Source organism: Dermacentor variabilis, chromosome 5 (genome assembly GCF_050947875.1).
Source record: "Dermacentor variabilis isolate Ectoservices chromosome 5, ASM5094787v1, whole genome shotgun sequence".
NCBI lineage: Eukaryota > Metazoa > Arthropoda > Arachnida > Ixodida > Ixodidae > Dermacentor > Dermacentor variabilis.
Window position 1 is genome coordinate 98,270,812 of NC_134572.1, and position 17,916 is coordinate 98,288,727.

A 17,916-nucleotide genomic window follows, 5' to 3' on the forward strand; every position below is an offset into this window, starting at 1 on the left:
TGCGCCAAGTAGTACCCCAGTAGTATGCCATCCTCGAGCTGCTCAAGTAAGCCTCTGAGTAATGCTGTGTTCAAGTTGATGCATTTCTCAATGAAGCTGCGGCCTTCCAAGAGCTTCTCTGCGAGCGTCAGAGGCTGGTTGGCATGCTCGGGGTGGGAAAATAGCTTTTGAATCGCTCCTCGTACGGGGGTAACCACCACCCGGTGTTGTGTAACCAACATGCCCAGATCATTTTTACGCACGCCAGCTGTCTCAGCACGCACGAGAACCAAGCAAGAGTCGAATGACGACGATGCCGCAATCATGCTGGCAAAGCAGCTCAAGTTGGGAGGTACCAGCCCCTCTGACGTAGAGGGCCATAGATATAAGCCACTCAAAACGCGTGCAGTTTGCAAAGAATGAAGAAATAAAACGAAGGACACCGACCAACATAGAAGTGCTAAAAATGAAAAAATCTAAAAGACGTTTCGGCTTCGCTACGGAAGCCTTGTTCACAATGGGATGACGGAAGGTTCATGGAAGCTTATGTATGCTTTAGAACGTGACGTAAGCAGCGCGTGTATGACGGGGGGAGGGTTCCCTCATTTTGATTAAGCGTGTGACGTGTTTTTTGTATCTCCAGTGATTCCAGATACAGACGCGATTTTTGGTTTCTTTCTTGGCCGATAATTCTCGAGCGATCCCAGTCGATATTGTGGCCCGTTGCATCCGTGTGCTCGGCAAGGGCATTCGACACTGTACGCTTCTTTTCGACATCTTTCTGATGCTGCCTCAGTCTCTGTTTGAAGTTGCCCGATTCACCGATGTATGCGTAGTCGCAATCTGCGCAGGGTATCTTATAGACCACGCCGGGAAACGATTCTCTCGGAAGCCTGTCCTTACCGCCGACGAGCGGTAAGGACAGGCTTCCGAGAGAATCGTTTCCGAGAGAATCGTTTCCCGGCGTGGTCTTCCGTCATCCTTCCGTCATCCCATTGTGAACAAGGCTTCCGTAGCGAAGCCGAAACGTCTTTTAGATTTTTTCATTTTTAGCACTTCTATGTTGGTCGGGGTCCTTCGTTTTATTTCTTCAATGCTTCATCCCGACCAGACGTGCTTCCGTCGAACCCTCGATTTCAGTTTGCAAAGAATGATTCGCATTGAAATTTTACTGGCTATTTAACGGTAAATGTGAGGAAAATGCGTTAACATTATGTTGCACCTCTTTGAGGTCCTGTATCCATGATTTAAACAGCATTCTCCACATTCCACAACAATATTCAGCAACTGGCGCGCAACTTGTGAGCGCGAGGAGACACTGCCGCATCAAGTCACTATCCCTCTCGGCTTACCCTCGCAAGCTTTCTTACAGGTACCATATTGGGGGCAAGGAGTTACGAAGTCGCCATCTGTCGGAAACGCCTTTCTTGCATAGTATGAGGGATCACGCGGCGCGCTCTTCGTAGGTTTCGCTTACGGTGCTCAATAAAAACACCATGTGGCAGCCCTCCTGGACATTTATGTAGGTACTCTCAAAACGAGGGAAGTTTTTGACTGTCGATATAATAATCTTCGGCAAACTTAAAGCACAGAATCGTTTACAGGCGCTATCTCTTTACCGAATACGTACATTGAACGCCACTGCGCGTAGTCCCCACGAAGGAGTCTGCCAAACCGGCTTCTTGCATGAAAGGTAGGCAAACGGTGAAAGTAAACTATGTGAAATATGTTCTTATAGTAGGCTGTCTGTATAAACAAATGGGGCATAACAGAATGAAGCCTCAATGCGGCGATCGCACGGGTTCGCAGTGACCGACTGCGCATCTGCATGTCCGCACACGTTTTGCTTTCGCTGTCAGCGCGATTTTGCACTGTGCTGTGAGCTTTAGGCCGCAGCATATGAGCATTTGACAGTACACTAGCAACCATTGTTGCGTGGACGCTATCAGAACTGTCCAAAAATAATTTCGTTATAGAGACTTCGACGCCTACGGCTACTTGTGCCGTCACGACGATTCAATCTTTTTCTGTCTTCTAAATTCTTGGACATTTCAACATACAGTGCGTTGCACTGTATGTTTATCGGCCTTCTCAGCATGTAATTTCCCTCTGCTTCTCTTTCGTAATCCAGTGCATTAATTCTTAACACAAACTTGACCATATGCTGTGGCTTTCTTTAATGTGCGTCTTACCACTCCCTTTCCGTTCCAGTGAACTTGCCAGTATCTAGCATCAACACATTCATAGACCAAACCGTCCTGCCATTAGCAGGGCAGCGGGCGCGGGCGAGCGTCTCGGTGCGCGTTTTCAGATACTCGCCGAACATCGCGCAGTCCCGGCGCTGTAGCAGAAATCTTCCTCGCGTGTGTGCTTGCAGCATACCCGAGTTGTAGTCTATGGCTGTCTGCCGGTTCTAAATTTCGCCAGCCAAGCTTCACGCAGCTCCTATCCCTGCGGTTACGTGTGAATAAGGCTGACATCGCGCTCCGTTGCGTACATCCGGCACTGCGGCACCAAGCAGTAGCCTACCATGCTGCACGCCTCCAAAGGCAGCCACTACCTATTATAGTAGTTTCAGATGTTGTCAAGTTGACACCCAAGGCGGTTAAACCTCACCACTTAATCAGAACCGTGGCGCAGGTGGGACTTGAAACTTTCGTTTTCAGCTCGCCTCGGCGCTTCCTAAGCAGCCGACACGGCCGCTGTGTCCACGTGATCCCTCATGCCACGTCACGCCGACGGTGGCGTCAGCTTTTCCAGTTGTGGAGCTTACTGCCAATATGGAGCGCTGCTGCGATGTTGCCGCCATCAGACTTTATACGGAACATCACGGCGACGACTGTCAATTCGCCTGGAGTGTCCATCGCAATAATAAGCTGAGGGCGAGCGGTGAGGGAAGGCGCGTGCGTCGAGAAGGAGAGGCCAGCTAGGAGCGAAGGAATGCCGCTACCGTATATTCATGAGGCTTAAGCCCGCACCACACTTGCGCTTGCGGACGCACGCAAGCTAGCGTCCACGCCCCCACGCATGTGCAGACAGTGCGGCATGGCTCGTACGCGTCGAAACGCGGCGCAATCTCGGTGAACAGATTCATGCTCTCTGTTATAGCGCGCTTGGCTGCCTGGCGTCGGCGCGCCTGGCTACGACGCCGTACATTCAACTGTCATTTGTTTTTGAACACATATATACAATTAACAGGAAAGGGAAAGCGAGGAGCAAGCTGGCAACTGCCACCGGAAGGGGCACAACGCCTGCCTAATCAACTGTCAGTGAAGCAGATTTATACCATGCAAGAAAGTGCTTAATTCCTTTTTTTTTTTTTGTGCTGATCTAACAGTTCTAAAAATGTAACAATTACGTTCATACATATCTAAGCATTTTGAGACACTAACAGTACGAAATGGCGTCTTCCAAGGCGTCTATGAGTGAACCCATGAACGTGTGCTGTTGCGCGCATGAAAACGCGTCTTTGTGGATGCAAACCACCATTGCTCGTAAGCCGCGTATACGCGAGCTTGCGTGTGTACGTGTTGTCTGGGCTTTAGTCGCCAAAGTAGCTGAGCGCCGCCGAGAGTGCGTACCTGTTCGCCGCTGGTAAAACGCGGGCACAGCATGGAGGGAATGGGTGCGCAGGCGATGTTGCCGTGAGTGCACATGCACCCTTTGACGGTCCTCTCTAAGAGGAGCAGCTTATCGGTATGCTTCGGGTAATCTGGTTTTAAAATATGTGCGTTTTGGTCGGGACCGGGCGAAAGTTCGAATAAAGCGATAATTCGAGTGAATCGGTTTCGCATAAGAAGGGTTGTATATATATATATATACTAAGCTCCCGCCCCGCTCTACCACGTGACTGACTTCATACGCGCGCACACTTCTTTTCCTCCACTTTGATGGTAATGCTTCCGCATAGATGTAGAGTAGTTGATTGACTCAAGCAGGTTGGGTGACTGCTTGTCGGCACCCCTTTTCGAAGGGGATGTCAATAAATCGTCACCGCGCCCGCTCGTTGTAGCTGCGTTAGGGTGGCTCACTCTAGCTGCATGATTACGACGCTGACTCCTATAGTCAGCGAGTGTGTCATGCGGGGAAGCCGAACGTCAGAAGATTCGATCGAGTCGTGCTTTATCGGAGTTTCAAATTTATTAGCGATATCGTGTGCGAAGGATATGCAGTGGCATGATAGCGACGCCACTAGCGGATCGCGCAGGAACATGCAGTTTAGCTAGGGATGAGTGTGACTCCGAATCTAAATCCATAGGTCGAAGATAAAGGTGGGGAGGGAGCACCAAAAGGGCAGCTTGGTTGCGGAGAGAGATAAAACTTTATTGTGTCCTTGATGGGGTCCAGGGGTGGTGGGGGTTGAGCCCCAGTCCCCCCCGTTCCTCAGACGGCGGCCACCTGTCCTTGCTTTCTGGCGGCGTCTTCGGCCATCCGGACGGCTCACAGCTTCCCTTCTGGGAGAGGTGGAGGAGCTGTGCTGGACCTAGCACACCGAGCAGCCATTTTCTCTGACACTATATAGGTGTTCTGTGGAGCGGCGACAGCCAGGCGCATCGGTCAACAGCAAGCAGCGCTTGTGAGGAGCTGAGCCCGGCCTTGACTGAGGCAGAGAATCCGTGAAGCCTGTGGTGCGTCGTCGCATACTTGCCAATCCTCCCGAATTTTCCTAAAGCCTACGAATTCGGGATTGTACGATTTTACGAATGTTTTATGAATGAAGCTTTACGATAAAATAAATCACGTTCGCTGATCGAGAAAATCGGAGGTGTTCCAGACATATTCCTGAAATAGGCGAAATCGGCAACAACACGTACAGTCGCCGAAGAAGTCGCTATGATCTATAAACAGTAGCCCCTTAATTGGCAGTTGGGAGCTTTTGCAAGTTAGCCGCTGTTTATACGCTGCTTCTAGATAATTGCTAATAACGTGTGTGTGTATTCTACAAAATGTGCGCGCTCCGGTTGAAGCTTTAAAAAAATGCAAGAACCCTAGGGATTATGACCGCAGGATTTTTACAATTTTTTATTAATGTTCACAGATTGGCAGGTTGCAGGTATGTCGTCAGGATTGCGACACAAGTGGGAACCACATGGAATATATTGCAGACATTTATCGCGATAGCGTTGACAGCCTCGTGTCGCAGAAAATAGGGCGTCGGCGGAGTTTTCCGTGAGCGAAAATGTCCGTGTATGTTTAAGTACATATATATAGCGCGCCTTGCTATATGCCATGCCAGATTCGCGTTTCTACCAGAAAGCTCGCCGTCTTGCACACCGTTCACGGCCGCCAGCGTTTCCCAGTAAACATTACGGTTACGTCAGATGCAGCTTCTGGGAAGCGCGAGAAGCAGCCGGGCATCTTTGAATGCTATCGCATTCCACTCTTAAAGGCGAAGCCTAACGTCCTCCAAATTTTTTCGGTATGCGCCACGGTGATATCAGTTATGACATACGTTTGATGCGACGACACGACAATTCGATGGGTCTATACAGCACAGTCATCGCGAATGGATTCGTTGACGCCGGATACGAAATTGAAGAGAAATGTTGACCCTATCGGTAAATTACACTTGTAGCTATAGGTTGCCAGTTGCGTCAGTCTTGCCGTGAGCACAGTCTTGACAAGCCAGAAAAAGCACGCGTAAGTGAAAGACCAGCTTGAAATTCCCGCGCTATCGTGACCTCATATTTAGCCGCCCTCTGTTCGGGACTCGTTAGTTGATCAACAATGATTGCATTACATTCTTCCCTAATACTTTTTGTAAACTTTTTTTTCTGAACAAGAGGGCCCAACTATCCGCCACGAAGGTACCGGCGTGGCGGTTAAGGCGCGAAATTCAAGGACGAGGAACTTTAGCCCTAATTTTCCCCTCTGAAAAGCAACCTTTTCCCCTTAAAAATGCATATCTATAGTCCTGTATGGTCCTGTGGACTAATCTACCAGGTAAAACTTAGTGTTGCGTTTAGTTAAGAGTCACATTAAGCCAATATATATTAGTAAATTGCGTCTCTGCAATAGCTAAACGGCTACTCTTGCCGCAAGATAATGTTTTAGCTATCATCGTAAAAGGTATGGGGAGGCATAAAAGATGCAAAAGCAAAAACCCGTGGGGACACCGCCATGAATATTCCGCACTATTTCTCCGTACGTGACGTCACGCATTTTGACAGCCCCCACGGTTCTGTAAAGGGATGCACTCGAGAGCAAAGACTCAATGACTAGCACATTTCTGGAAATTAATTGCGCGCCAAAATGACCCAAGTACGATAACTTAGAAATCTGCGACATATCACGCCGCCTACGCTGATATTCGGACGCGAAGTTCAAGAATAGTATACGGCCTTCATTTTCTCCAATAGGAAGTTTTTTTTTTCTTTTTTCTGTAGAATGAACGAAAACTGGCAGCTGTAAAAGTGCCATACAAAGCAATCTAAGCTGGCCCGAGCGCGGTTAAAACAAGAAGACACTCGTAGAGTGCACTTAACAAACAGTATTTCATGTACAGCTGTTATATGCCCGTTATAGAGAGAGCTCTGAAATAGGGAATATGTTTTGTGCCAATACGAGGCTCACAAATCTGTTCTAGAAATTTTACACACAGTATAATAGACTCTTGTCTGCTCTGCCCGAACTCTGTGTGGGCCAGTTGAGGTGTGTCCTGCCTTCCTCGTTTTAGTCTGTTTAATCTTTTTTTTTGTTTTTTACCTCCTTCATTCCTTCTTTTAATGCGTTAGCATCACGAGTGTCAAAGTGGAAAATGTGTGCGGTACTCTTTTCTTTTTTTCTTTTCATCCACCGTCATTACATTTTACTAGTAGCGAATGAGGGATCGAACCTACGACTTTGTGCAGCAGGACCCCCGCTAAGCCCACCGTGGCGGGTAGAAAAACTGTATATGCATGCGCTACAGTCAGTAAATAATGTCGTTATATCAGCTGATTGAACAAAATACTTGCAGCTCATAACTTATTTAAATAGATGTTTCAGTCAGTAAATATAATGTCGTTAAATCAACTGATTTAACAAAATACTTGCAGCTCATGACTTATTTCAATAGAAGTTTTCGTGGTTTAGTTGACATCATGAACAAATTCGTTTCAGAATCACCTTCAACATGGTGTGAATGATTAATGTTCTCTTGCGAAAACTGCAAAAGCGCTAAGAGTGATTGATGTAAACATCGCAGGCCGCATCCGTTTAGGCGATAAAAACACGACACGCTTCTAAGCACACGTAACCGCATATCTGGACGACGATGCAGCGCAGCAGGAAACTTAGTGCAAAGGTATTACGACCATTCCTGCCGCACTTGAAAGCATCTCCTTCGATTACCATGTGCGTCGCGATGCGTGTGCCTCGATCGCGCATATACCATATATATATGCTTTCTTGCGGAGGCAGAAAAAAGAAGCAGCGCGGCTGTGCTAAACTTCGCCGTACACGTCGAAGCGAGCGGATCGCGTGCAGCAACGCCCTTCGGCCCTAGCTGTGCCCGTCGATCGTTTTTCTGCGCGTGACCGTTTACTGCGTTTACTGGCACCTTAACTATTCCGCGGCATAAGGGAAGCCAACGCCTCCCGTTCGCCGGGTGGTCTCCCACCCGAGCATCTGCGGAGCGTCGATGATTTGACGATAGCCTGCGTGTTCAGCGCGAAAGGGCAGACGGCACCACGTTCGTTCCCGCTTACGTGCTTCCTGAACGGGCACGTGCGCGAACTTTGGAACGCACCCAGCTTGGGCGCCGGCACGGTACCGGTCAATGCATTTTGCTCGCCGCTTCCGGGCGAGTCGTTCTCGCGGAGGTAGTGCATGCGTCTGCCAACAGTTTGTTCAAAATCGGAGCTGTTATGTTACCCTGCTAAAAGGAGGGGAATAATGCACACTCTGTGGATACGCTCTGGAGAAATCGAAATTTCGTTAGATATTGAAGTTCGTTAAATCGAGGACCGTCTCGGTATAAATATTTCATCTCTCTTTGATGAAGAAAACATTTTTGCCCTCATCCCTTAGTCCCAGCGGCGGTTTGCTGAAGCTGAACGTTATGTCAACCGTAATAACAATTCCCAGTTAACTTGAACGGCCACTATAGCGCTTTTCGCACAAGTATATTAATTATACTGATGCAGGCGATCTGACGAATGCTGTTCAACGGAGGCAAATTAGAATCGCACCGCGCCAAGGCGTGCCGCATACCGCTTTGTCAAGCCGCGATGAGCGATGGTGAGTTATACAAACGCGCGTTTTTATGCGTGCTTCGTGCAGTGCGCAGGCAGTTCCATACGTCGGAATTACCAATAGACTTGGCAGATCGGAAGAGCTTTAGCGCAGCGGCGAGCGCAACTAATCCAGAATTGTTCACGAATAGGAAATGAGGCGCGCGCAGCCTCATTTGTATGCAGCTGCGAATCCGTCGCGCGCGAGCCGACAGGTTCAAGATAGAACAGGGCTGATAGCGCGTAGCAGTTCCCACGCTGGTCGCGCGCTTTTCGGCAACTATGCAACGGCGCAGCGAGAGCGCCGATGCTATTTGAAATGAGATGAGCATCCGTTCAATGTCTCCGCGACTGGGAAAGTGGCTGCGAGTCATTAAAGCCGCAAGCGCGCATTGCTCGGCGGGGAGATCTGATAGAGACCGGCAGACGAGACGCCTTTTGCTTTTCTCCCCAGAAGGAATGCACCATGGGCGACGGCGAAGGGAGAGACTTGGGTGGGAGAGGCGCGCCGCCGGCTCAGCAGCTGACCCTCTGTAACCTTGGAATTCTGAACCCCTCTTCTTGTCGGACGCCCTCCTCCTCGCGCTCCCTTCTTGAAAAGTATCCTCGCTCGAAAACCCGCCGCCGCCGTCGCGTCACTCCTCCTCGCCCAGGACTGGCCGGCAAAGATGGCCGCATCAAGAAGCTAGCGTCATTCAAGATGAGCGATCCCTTCGCGGGACGTCTCTTTCTGCGCGCCGTGAAGCGATTTTCGCCATCGTCGACTGGACGACGCAGGACTACCTAATGTCACCGCTAAAGGCAAGTCGTTTCGGTTAGGCGTCCGGTGCGCGCGGCGCGCGAAGTTCGCAGCCCGCATTGCGAACAGCAGCTTTGGTGTCGCGCAAGTAAACAAAGCGCGAGCGTGCCGTTCCGCTTCGGCACAGCGGGGTCTTCTAATTTGTTCCGCGCTTCTTTCAAAAGTTGCGCTAATAGGAGGGCCGGTCGCAACACGCCCTATCGCGTCAGCGGCCGCTTGCGCAGCTGAGATCGAATAACGTGATTTGTCACGCGAAGGGTTCATCAACACTGAGGAGGAGCGGGAAAGAGCTGATGCGAAAAAAAAAAGGAAAATTTAAAGAAGTGCGAAGTGGCTCCCAAAGCACCCATTTCCGGGACGGAGTTGCTCACTACTAATCTCGATAGTTTCTGTTATCATACGGTATCTGGTGGCGTTTTATAACTTTACCGTTGCATTTGTTGCTTGCGGGCGTAGGACGTCCCGTAAGGGAATCGCGCGCTAGCTGTAGCCGAACAAGTCGGAGCATGCCGCAGAGGAAGAGAGACATTACTTAGGATGGGACTTCTTTTTGTACTTTAAAGCTGTCATTTTTCATGGAAGCTTACCGCTATAGGATTTTGTACATTGATCAGCCATAAATTGTAGGATAGTAACGTCACAATAAGTACGGCGAGATATTGAAGTATGCCCAGCCATAAGGTCAAATGTGCCTGTTGGTTAATTTTACGTACGAGAGAATGCATTAATTAGGGTTGGGAAAGTTGCCTGTGCAAAGAGCGACAGGTGCGCTACCGATGGTACTACAGTCATGTACTTTTCTACCTTAAATAGTCGCAAAATTTGTGAAAAAAAAATGACGGGGAAATTTCCCATCACGACTATGTAACCCCAGACATTCTTACGCATAGTGTGCTGGGTGCAGTAGATTTGTGCCAGCTGTGGATATTGAGTACTGTAAATTTTTTGAAAATGTTGGCACCCAAGAACTTTCTGCAGTTTCACTGTATAAATATGTAATTTTCCTGCTTCTCTTCGATAACCAATAAAAAAAAAAATGATGCCCTAGAGAAATGTGTGATATGTGTGAATAACCCGAAGTAAGTGGTTGACCTCTTATTGAATGCTATAGTTAGTTTTCTTACACTGCTCCTTGTCATTGCACTGTTACCATTTGGGTGCCTTACTGTGAAGTATCCCTTTAGAATACACTTGCGCAGTTTTAATGATACTCAGTTTGCTTTTCATTAGAGCTGGGCAAATATTCGAATACAAATCGAGTACTACACACTAACTATTCATATTCGAAAAGGAACTGTTTGGTATTTTCATATAATCAAAACTAACAAAGTGTATTGCAACAGCAGACTGTTAGTGTCTGGTTACTGTTCTCCATAAGAAATTCTTAGGTATGAACGACGACAAACATAGAAGCAGTGCAGGAAAGATGGGTAATGCCTAGCTTTTCTTTCAATTTTGCGGCACAAGCCTGCATGGCAGCCTGTGATTTTTGCTTGTAGTCTGTCATTTGGTGTTTTTGGCAGTGTAGTCATGTAGCAGTTCTATATTTTACACCACAACCACTGATTTTTTTTTTTTTTTTTTTGCAACAAGCCCTTTTACATGCATCTACGGCACAAAACTCCTTTAACAGCAATTTGTTTATTTTTTCCACTTATTTTTTTTCCTCAACAATTTATTTAGAAAATTTGGAAAGCCAGTCATACAGCACCCATTCTTTCTTGAAAAGCTTGTTTGCAGCCATGCTCTGTGTTTGTTGAGAGGGTTTTAGTGAAGTTTTCTTTAGTGACAATTAGTGATCCTGTATTTTAAGCTGTTTCATTGTCCCTGGTAGATATCTTTTTTTTTCGGCTCATTATTGGCATGATACCTAAATATAGTGAAATAAATATTCCTGCTGTAAGTATAATTATCTGTGTTTGACTTTCAGTTTTCTCTACTTTTCGTTCACTTACAAGGAACAAGACAACTGCAATAGGGTGATTGTAGCCAACAGTTTTGGCACAACGGCCACCTAAATAGTTGACAGCAAATAACAGCGCTTATATTCAGTACACATTGATTCAGCATTGTGCGAAACTGAAACCGGGCACAACAGGTCATGCATACTCATGTGCATAATGGAAAAGAACTAGTGACATACATATCAAGATAATAGTCCACTTGTAAACTCATTATACCAAAAAAAACATTCTAACACAGTTAAGTAATTTTGAAAATTACAAGTAATGGTTGTTTGGTTTTGTATCTGATGTTAAGGAAACATGAATTTCCATGCATGCACATAAAATAAAGTGAGGGGAGGAGTGAGCAGCTTCTCAAGATATATATAGTAACACTTCACTTGAACTAACCTTAAGAAGCATGAGGAAGTGTTGGTGTAATTGAAAAATGTTTACTCAATTAAGCTTTATGCAGGAGCTTACTGTGCAGACAAAGAGTAAACAGAGTTTAGCAATTATGTTTGTTTGGCATTGCTCAAAAGTACACGCAACTTTTTTTTTTTTTTTGTGCAAATTATGTACAATACATACCTTAAAAGAACTACTTTCTGCTGCATTTGCGCATTGAGTGCAGCTTATGTTGAAAATTGGATAAGTGTGCCAAGGCAACCGTGCACCTCACGGACAGCCTCCCCTGCAGATATTTTTATTAGTCCTTCTTTAGCACAGGCACACTTCTTCAACACAGGCACATTCTTTTCCGACAGCTCTCGTTATTCACTTTAATTTCCATTAATTTATCGTTTCTTCGTTCCATTTATTAAGCACAAATAATTTCCCCTATGTTGTCCTTGGTGTCGGTGTTTGTTGGCTTCTCATGATATTTTTTTTTTATTGGTCACTTTGGCATACATCTCTCACTGAGAGACTGCCACTAGCCATTAAGAAAAGCCACGTCAGTGGCTTGCAGCATATAAGCTTGAAGTTTATTGAATACTTAGTGCAGATACAAAAATATTGATATTTAGTACAGAAAAAGGTTCCATAGTGTAAACACTGTAGGGGAGCCATGGTTTGATGCATAGTCCTGAAAGCTTGGGGATTGACAAAAGGTAAAGTGAGCTGCTAGGCGTTGGGTATTGTAAGAAGAAAGAACGTAGCATGAATAACGTTTTGCATGTGCTTCAGTTCATTGAACTGAATTACTGTAGACTAGAATAGTAGGGGCAGGGGGTCTAGATGGGGATTGTTATACAAGTTCATTCAAGTGATCTTTCTTCAAGTGAGATATCACTGTCCATTGTGCAGGCTATTCACTCAAGAAAAAGTGAACACTAAGCTTGTGCCAGTGCTATCTTGTCAGAATTAATTGAACACAGCAGGGAGCCTGGAACATTGCATCTGTTTACCATTGTAGTTCTGGTGTCATAAAGACAAGGGCACGATAGCTAAGTGTAAAGAACAAGAAGTGATACAGGTTTCCCACAGGCAATTTCGTTTGCAATCAAGCCGATTTCTATCACAAGTGGCTCCCTTGCACAAGCTGCAGAAGGGAGATCACGATCAAGAAATTCACGATTCACGAAGGTCACGATGAAGAAATTCAATCGGGCTCACTCGCGAATGGAAGTGCCGCATTTGAATAAGATATTATAAAGCAATACATTAAATGACTTTGGAAATACCATACAGTGTCAGTGTCTGCTGTCAGCTGTACATAACACTTTGTTGGCTGAATAACTTGCCCGTGCATACTATGTCAAAAAAAAAAAAAAAAAGAAAGACATCCTGCACCTTGTTTAAAATTTTTGAGGGGAGCAATGCAAGTGATTTCTTAGGTAAAATTATTCAATTGGCTCTACTAGTAATCAATTTAAGTAGTTCTAATTCTCAGCTTTTAATTAGCTTGGTGTATTTCTTTGTCGGAGTGTCCGTAGTCGAATAGCTTAAACGGCAACTCCAGTGCTTTTATTATTAGGATATTGTCACATTCAAATGGCATTGACAGTCCTACCACCAGTAAGGTGGTTCAGTTTGCTTAGAAACTCGTCAATAATTTTAAGTAACCAGTAAACGAGGTACCAAAACTGATATGGGTAGCTGCTTCGTGTGATGTCTATGATGACATCAGATCCTGCACTGCCGTAATGCAAATGTGCTGTGCACATGGTACACCAAAAAAAAAACGAAGCTGACGGTTTTCTGATGAAAAGGGGAGCTTTTCCGTCTTTTTCAAACCAGACAGCGTCGATTTCAGCGACGATATGAATGTTGAAGGATCGCCATTTGCTTTTGACCTGCCACCGCCACGCAAAGCAGATGATGAGCCCCAAGATCAATGCATTGTGCTGCAGCAAGATGGAGAGAAATACCAACCATCACGTCTGTCAAAATGATGATTGTCAACTGTTGTCTCGTAGAAAAAGGAGCCAGCTTCGTCGTTTCTGGGCGAAGTGGCGGTGTAGACTCTGAGATAACAAACACAGGGTGGCCAGTAAAATGTCATACATCTGTGGGCATGAGCTGGGAGTGTGCAGCCAATTCCTAAAATTCATTTTCAGGGAAATTAATTGACTTGTGGTCATATTGTTTGGCACAGGAGTGCGAAAAAGAACATATATTGAAAATTTTATCAAGGTCAGTGGACATCCAGAAATTGCCAGAGTTTCCCTTTAAAAATATACAAGCTGATGTCATTTACTTAATCCTTTCACTGCCCAAGATAACTTGAGCACCCACTGTCGCACAGCCCTTGCCATTCCTGAGTATACTCTTTTTGTGTTTTCAGTGCACTCTCTGCCTCTACAGAAGCAGCTTGTGCAAGAGAGAACATTCCACACCTGTTGTGCCATCTATGGCAAGGTCATGTAAATGCGTAACGAACTTGTAAGTTAAAGTTCTGACTGCAGGTGGAGAAATGTCTCGGTGCTAGGGAGGGCAGCTATGGCGAACCAGTGTAGCAGGTCTGCCCATACGACGAAGAGATTTATGAGCTGTTGATGAATTCTGAATCAAAAGAAACCGACGAGAGAGAACCAGTTTCTATGTAGCAAGAAATGCCTTAAACAAACACGTGAAAAAAGTCCTGCAGGGGCTGAGGTTAAGCAGTCGGAAAAAACAGTAGTCTAAGGGTTACACTATTCAATTTACAGGTTAATGCAAAGAATGAAAAGAAATCAGTGTAGAGCAATCCTGTGTGGCACTCCTGAACTACATATGAACTGGCCACAACTTCTATCAGTATAGTGATATTATGTGTAAGCCAAAATTGCCAAGTTCAGCTTTAAAGAAGTCCTGAAACACTTTTTGAATGTTGTAAAAAAAAACATTGGCGATCTGTTAATGAAGCTCCCGTGAACCTGTGAGCCTAATATTATTGCACTGCATTCAGCAGGAAATTTACTACCTCGTGTAAAAAGCAGTGAGCAGTCGCTTACTCTCTCATCTGCATTGTCGTCATCGAAAGTGGTTGGTTTCACTATTGGCTGATTTCGCGATTGCGAGAATATTCTCAGTAATGCATAATTACTTATTTGTAGTTAAGTAAATGAAAAATATATATGTCCGTAATCTCAAGAAGACAAAAATAATTTAAAATTTGCACTGCGCGTAGCTGCGTAGTGTAGTCTACCTCGGCCGCCACGAGGTGCCGTGATGACAACTTTCGCCGCTGGGACCCTTGACTTTCGGCCTCAGATTTCTGTTTTTGGCTTTTCCGCTGTGTAACTCCCAGCACGCTAGCGGAGAATATGAGAGAGAGGAAGCCGGGTATCTAGCGGTAACTCCACTTATAATTGAAGGATTCGAAAAATTTTTGGGACATGAGATTCATGGGATGACATACTTTAATAATGAGGCCATTCTTTGATTAGTTACAAAAATGTTTCGGGGTCCCTTTAATGCCAATGTCTGTCTTCACCACAATGACCCTGTAGTGAATGTCAGAAATTATAATGATGTAAAGCTGCCGTGTATAATGCATCATAAGAAGTCACTTGGCTGTCTTTTGTCATGCCATCAGTGATGTAGTAAATGCTGATTAGCTGGCTTAGGTAATTTGTGAGTGTTTATTGTTGGTTAATATACTGTTGCTTTCTCATTCTTAACAAAATTAGGTTTGTACTAGATCTATGTGAGAGTGCATTTCAGTAGCAGGAAATGTAATCTGATAATAACCGTAGTAAGAGGAGAATTTGAACCCTTGCAGCCGGTTTGCCTCTTGTCTAAATGCACAACAGATTACTTACTGTGTTGTAAAAATTTTTATGTAGAGTGTTCATACATTCACAGTACGGTGTAATGAAGAGGAATAGATAATTGGGCTTGTTGCTTTTGTAGAGAGCATGGCCATCAATCACTAAGGTAGCACGTCTTATTGCAGTCGAGGTTGTAATTTCGCTAATTGGATTGCAAGCAGCGATTCATCTGAAAATTGGAGCTGTAACTGAATCAAAATAAATCAGCATCATGCCCAATCTATGACTTGCTTCTCGTTTCTCTCTTATTCTGCATGGCAAACTAATCTAATAAAAATAGATGTGGCTATGATGGACCTGATTTTTAATTCATGGACGCATGCGTGGAATGCCTATGTTGCCACTCACCCTATTTGTCTCAAATTGAAGTTTTATCATCTTCCACCAAGTTTTCAGCAATCAGTGTTAATAAATTTTAAGCTGCAGTGGCAAATCATGTGAATGAAACATTTATTAGAGGCAACACGTTTAATTTAGCTATACACACATAACAAACATGTCAGGCACTTAGTGATAGCATTGCTCTGTTCCCAGATTCCCAGAAATGTACGCAAGGACCACTCTCACAGGACTCAAGTTAAATAAAAATTTCAGTCTTCAACAAGTTGCGATTAGGACTTAAAAATTAAATTTATGGGGCCTTACATGCCAAAACCACTATCTGATTATGAGGCATGCCGTAGTGGGGGACTGCGGAAATATGGACCACCTGGAGTTCTTTAACATGCACCTAAATCTAAGCACACAGGTGTTTTTGCATTTTGCCTCCATTGAAATGCGGCCGCGGTGGCCGGGATTCGATCCCGCGACCTTGTGCTTAGCAGCCCAACACCATAGCCAGTAAGCAACCGCGGCGGGTGGTGATTAGGACTTCTCTGTAGTTTGTATTATGAGACAGTTGCATCTTCCACTTGGAAAGTACTACTTTGCAGCATGTGTATTTGTTTTGCTCGGCTTTGTGCCCATGTATTTCTGATTGCAATTTACTTTTAGTATGTACTATATTCACACAAATTAAGATGGCGTCCCATTTTCAGGAACATCATGGGCTTCCAGCTGTTAACTTGGGCAGTTCATCTATACCTGTTCACACACCTTCTCATTGCTGCCCTTATCTTAGAAGGTATGCTTTTACTGCTCCTTTAGTTTGCTTCCAGTGATCTCTATGTGCAATTTAACCTAGCATTCTTCGCACAGTCGTCATGTTTGACATGAATACCATATCCACAAAAGCGCAGGCTCGAGTTATGACATCATGTTTGGACAAAAGTATGCTTCATTAGAAAGTGGTTCTGAAACTGGAAGTGCCCAAGTGTGTCTGTGTTCTTGTGTTCGTGCAGTTTATATACTGGGAACAAAGAATCGAGAAAATGAAAGCATTTTGAAACAATTACTCTTTGGAAAAGTGCTTTGCGCTGTTCACTTCAACTGGCACAAGTCATTTGTTTATTTCAATTATCTGCTGTAATGTGAAAGTGCTTTCAAGGATTCCTGTGCATTCACCTGTACATACAGTCTAGTCTCGTAACAAGTTGCACAAAGATGTAGTGTATGAAGCTTAACTATTGCAATTTTGTGAATGTGATAGGGTTAATACATACCCGTTTCCTAATTGACTTAGACAGTACGTAATTCAAGATGGCAGCTCTGTCTGTCTTTCTGTTCTATGAAATGAGTGTCTTTCGGCTATTCAGAAACATTAGTTGAAATCAAAATTGGGAAGCTTTGAGCTTCAAGATGAAATGAGTTGTTTGTATAATTATACCTGGTCTAGAATAAAACATACTTAGGCCACAATGTGACTATTTCGCTTGTGTTTCCTTTTCTAGTCCATCATCTCGTCAGTGATGGTAATTATATTTAAGAGTTTGCTAGAGCACTAGCCAGCCCATCCTTCCTGTTTAGATGTCCAGAAGCGTCATTTTTATGCCTCAACATCTGTTGCAGATCAAGAGCTCAAGTTTGTGGAGGAGCCAAGCTCGGTGTTTGTCGATGCGGAGAACCACGAGCTGGCTTCTTTCCGCTGCTCAGTGTCACCCAAGGTGGCCGACATCTTGTGGCTGCAAAATGGCAGTAGCCTGGTCGAGGGGTCAGCTGGTGTTGTCAAGATGTCTAAGCACCGCTTGCAAGTGCTGGTTGGCGGTAGACCAGCCAACACAACTGGACATCATTCGCGCCACTCATACCAATGTGCTGCCCAATTGGGAGAGCTGCTCATCATGAGCACTCCGGCAACTGCCATTGTTGCCAGTGAGCACCTCCTTGTCAAGTCTTTCTACTGACTAATTGCTTTTGACTGATTTGTAGTTTTGCTATGAAGAACGCTGCAATGCATGGTTTTGGATTAACTTCATCATCATAATGGTCATCAGCCAATTTATGTAAACTGCGGTATGAAGGCCACTTCCAGCAATCTCCAATTACTGTCGAACCTTAATATAATGAACAGGGACATAGCGAATTATCGGATATCATGAAGTAAATAAAAAATTGTCTCACTGCCATTACAGTGTAACAGATGTATGTTTATAAGGAATATAGGATACACTGAGGTTATTTTTGTGTCAGATGAGATAACGAGGGTCAACTGTACTCCTCTTTTGTGCCACCTGACCCCACCTTATGCCTGCAAATTTCCTAAATTTATCACACCCCCTAGTTCTATGCCATCCTCAACTGTGCTTCCCTTCTTTGCCATCCATTCTGTAATGCTTATATACCACTTG

General features: G+C 45.0%; 1 protein-coding gene across 2 annotated transcripts in view; it reads left to right on the plus strand.

The window, feature by feature from the left end:
* Positions 1 to 8,826: 8,826 nt before the first annotated feature.
* LOC142582955 (interference hedgehog-like) overlaps positions 8,827 to 17,916 on the plus strand; it is a 33,024-nt gene continuing 23,934 nt past the window's right edge. The window contains exons 1-3 of one of the 2 annotated variants that reach the window (XM_075693115.1): positions 8,827 to 8,993; positions 16,228 to 16,313; positions 17,138 to 17,440. In XM_075693115.1, coding sequence (XP_075549230.1) covers positions 16,235 to 16,313; positions 17,138 to 17,440 — 382 coding nt within the window. In that variant the 5' untranslated portion in view covers positions 8,827 to 8,993; positions 16,228 to 16,234. The remainder of the gene's footprint in view (positions 8,994 to 16,227; positions 16,314 to 17,137; positions 17,441 to 17,916) is intronic. The other variant, XM_075693114.1, reaches the window with a different exon arrangement.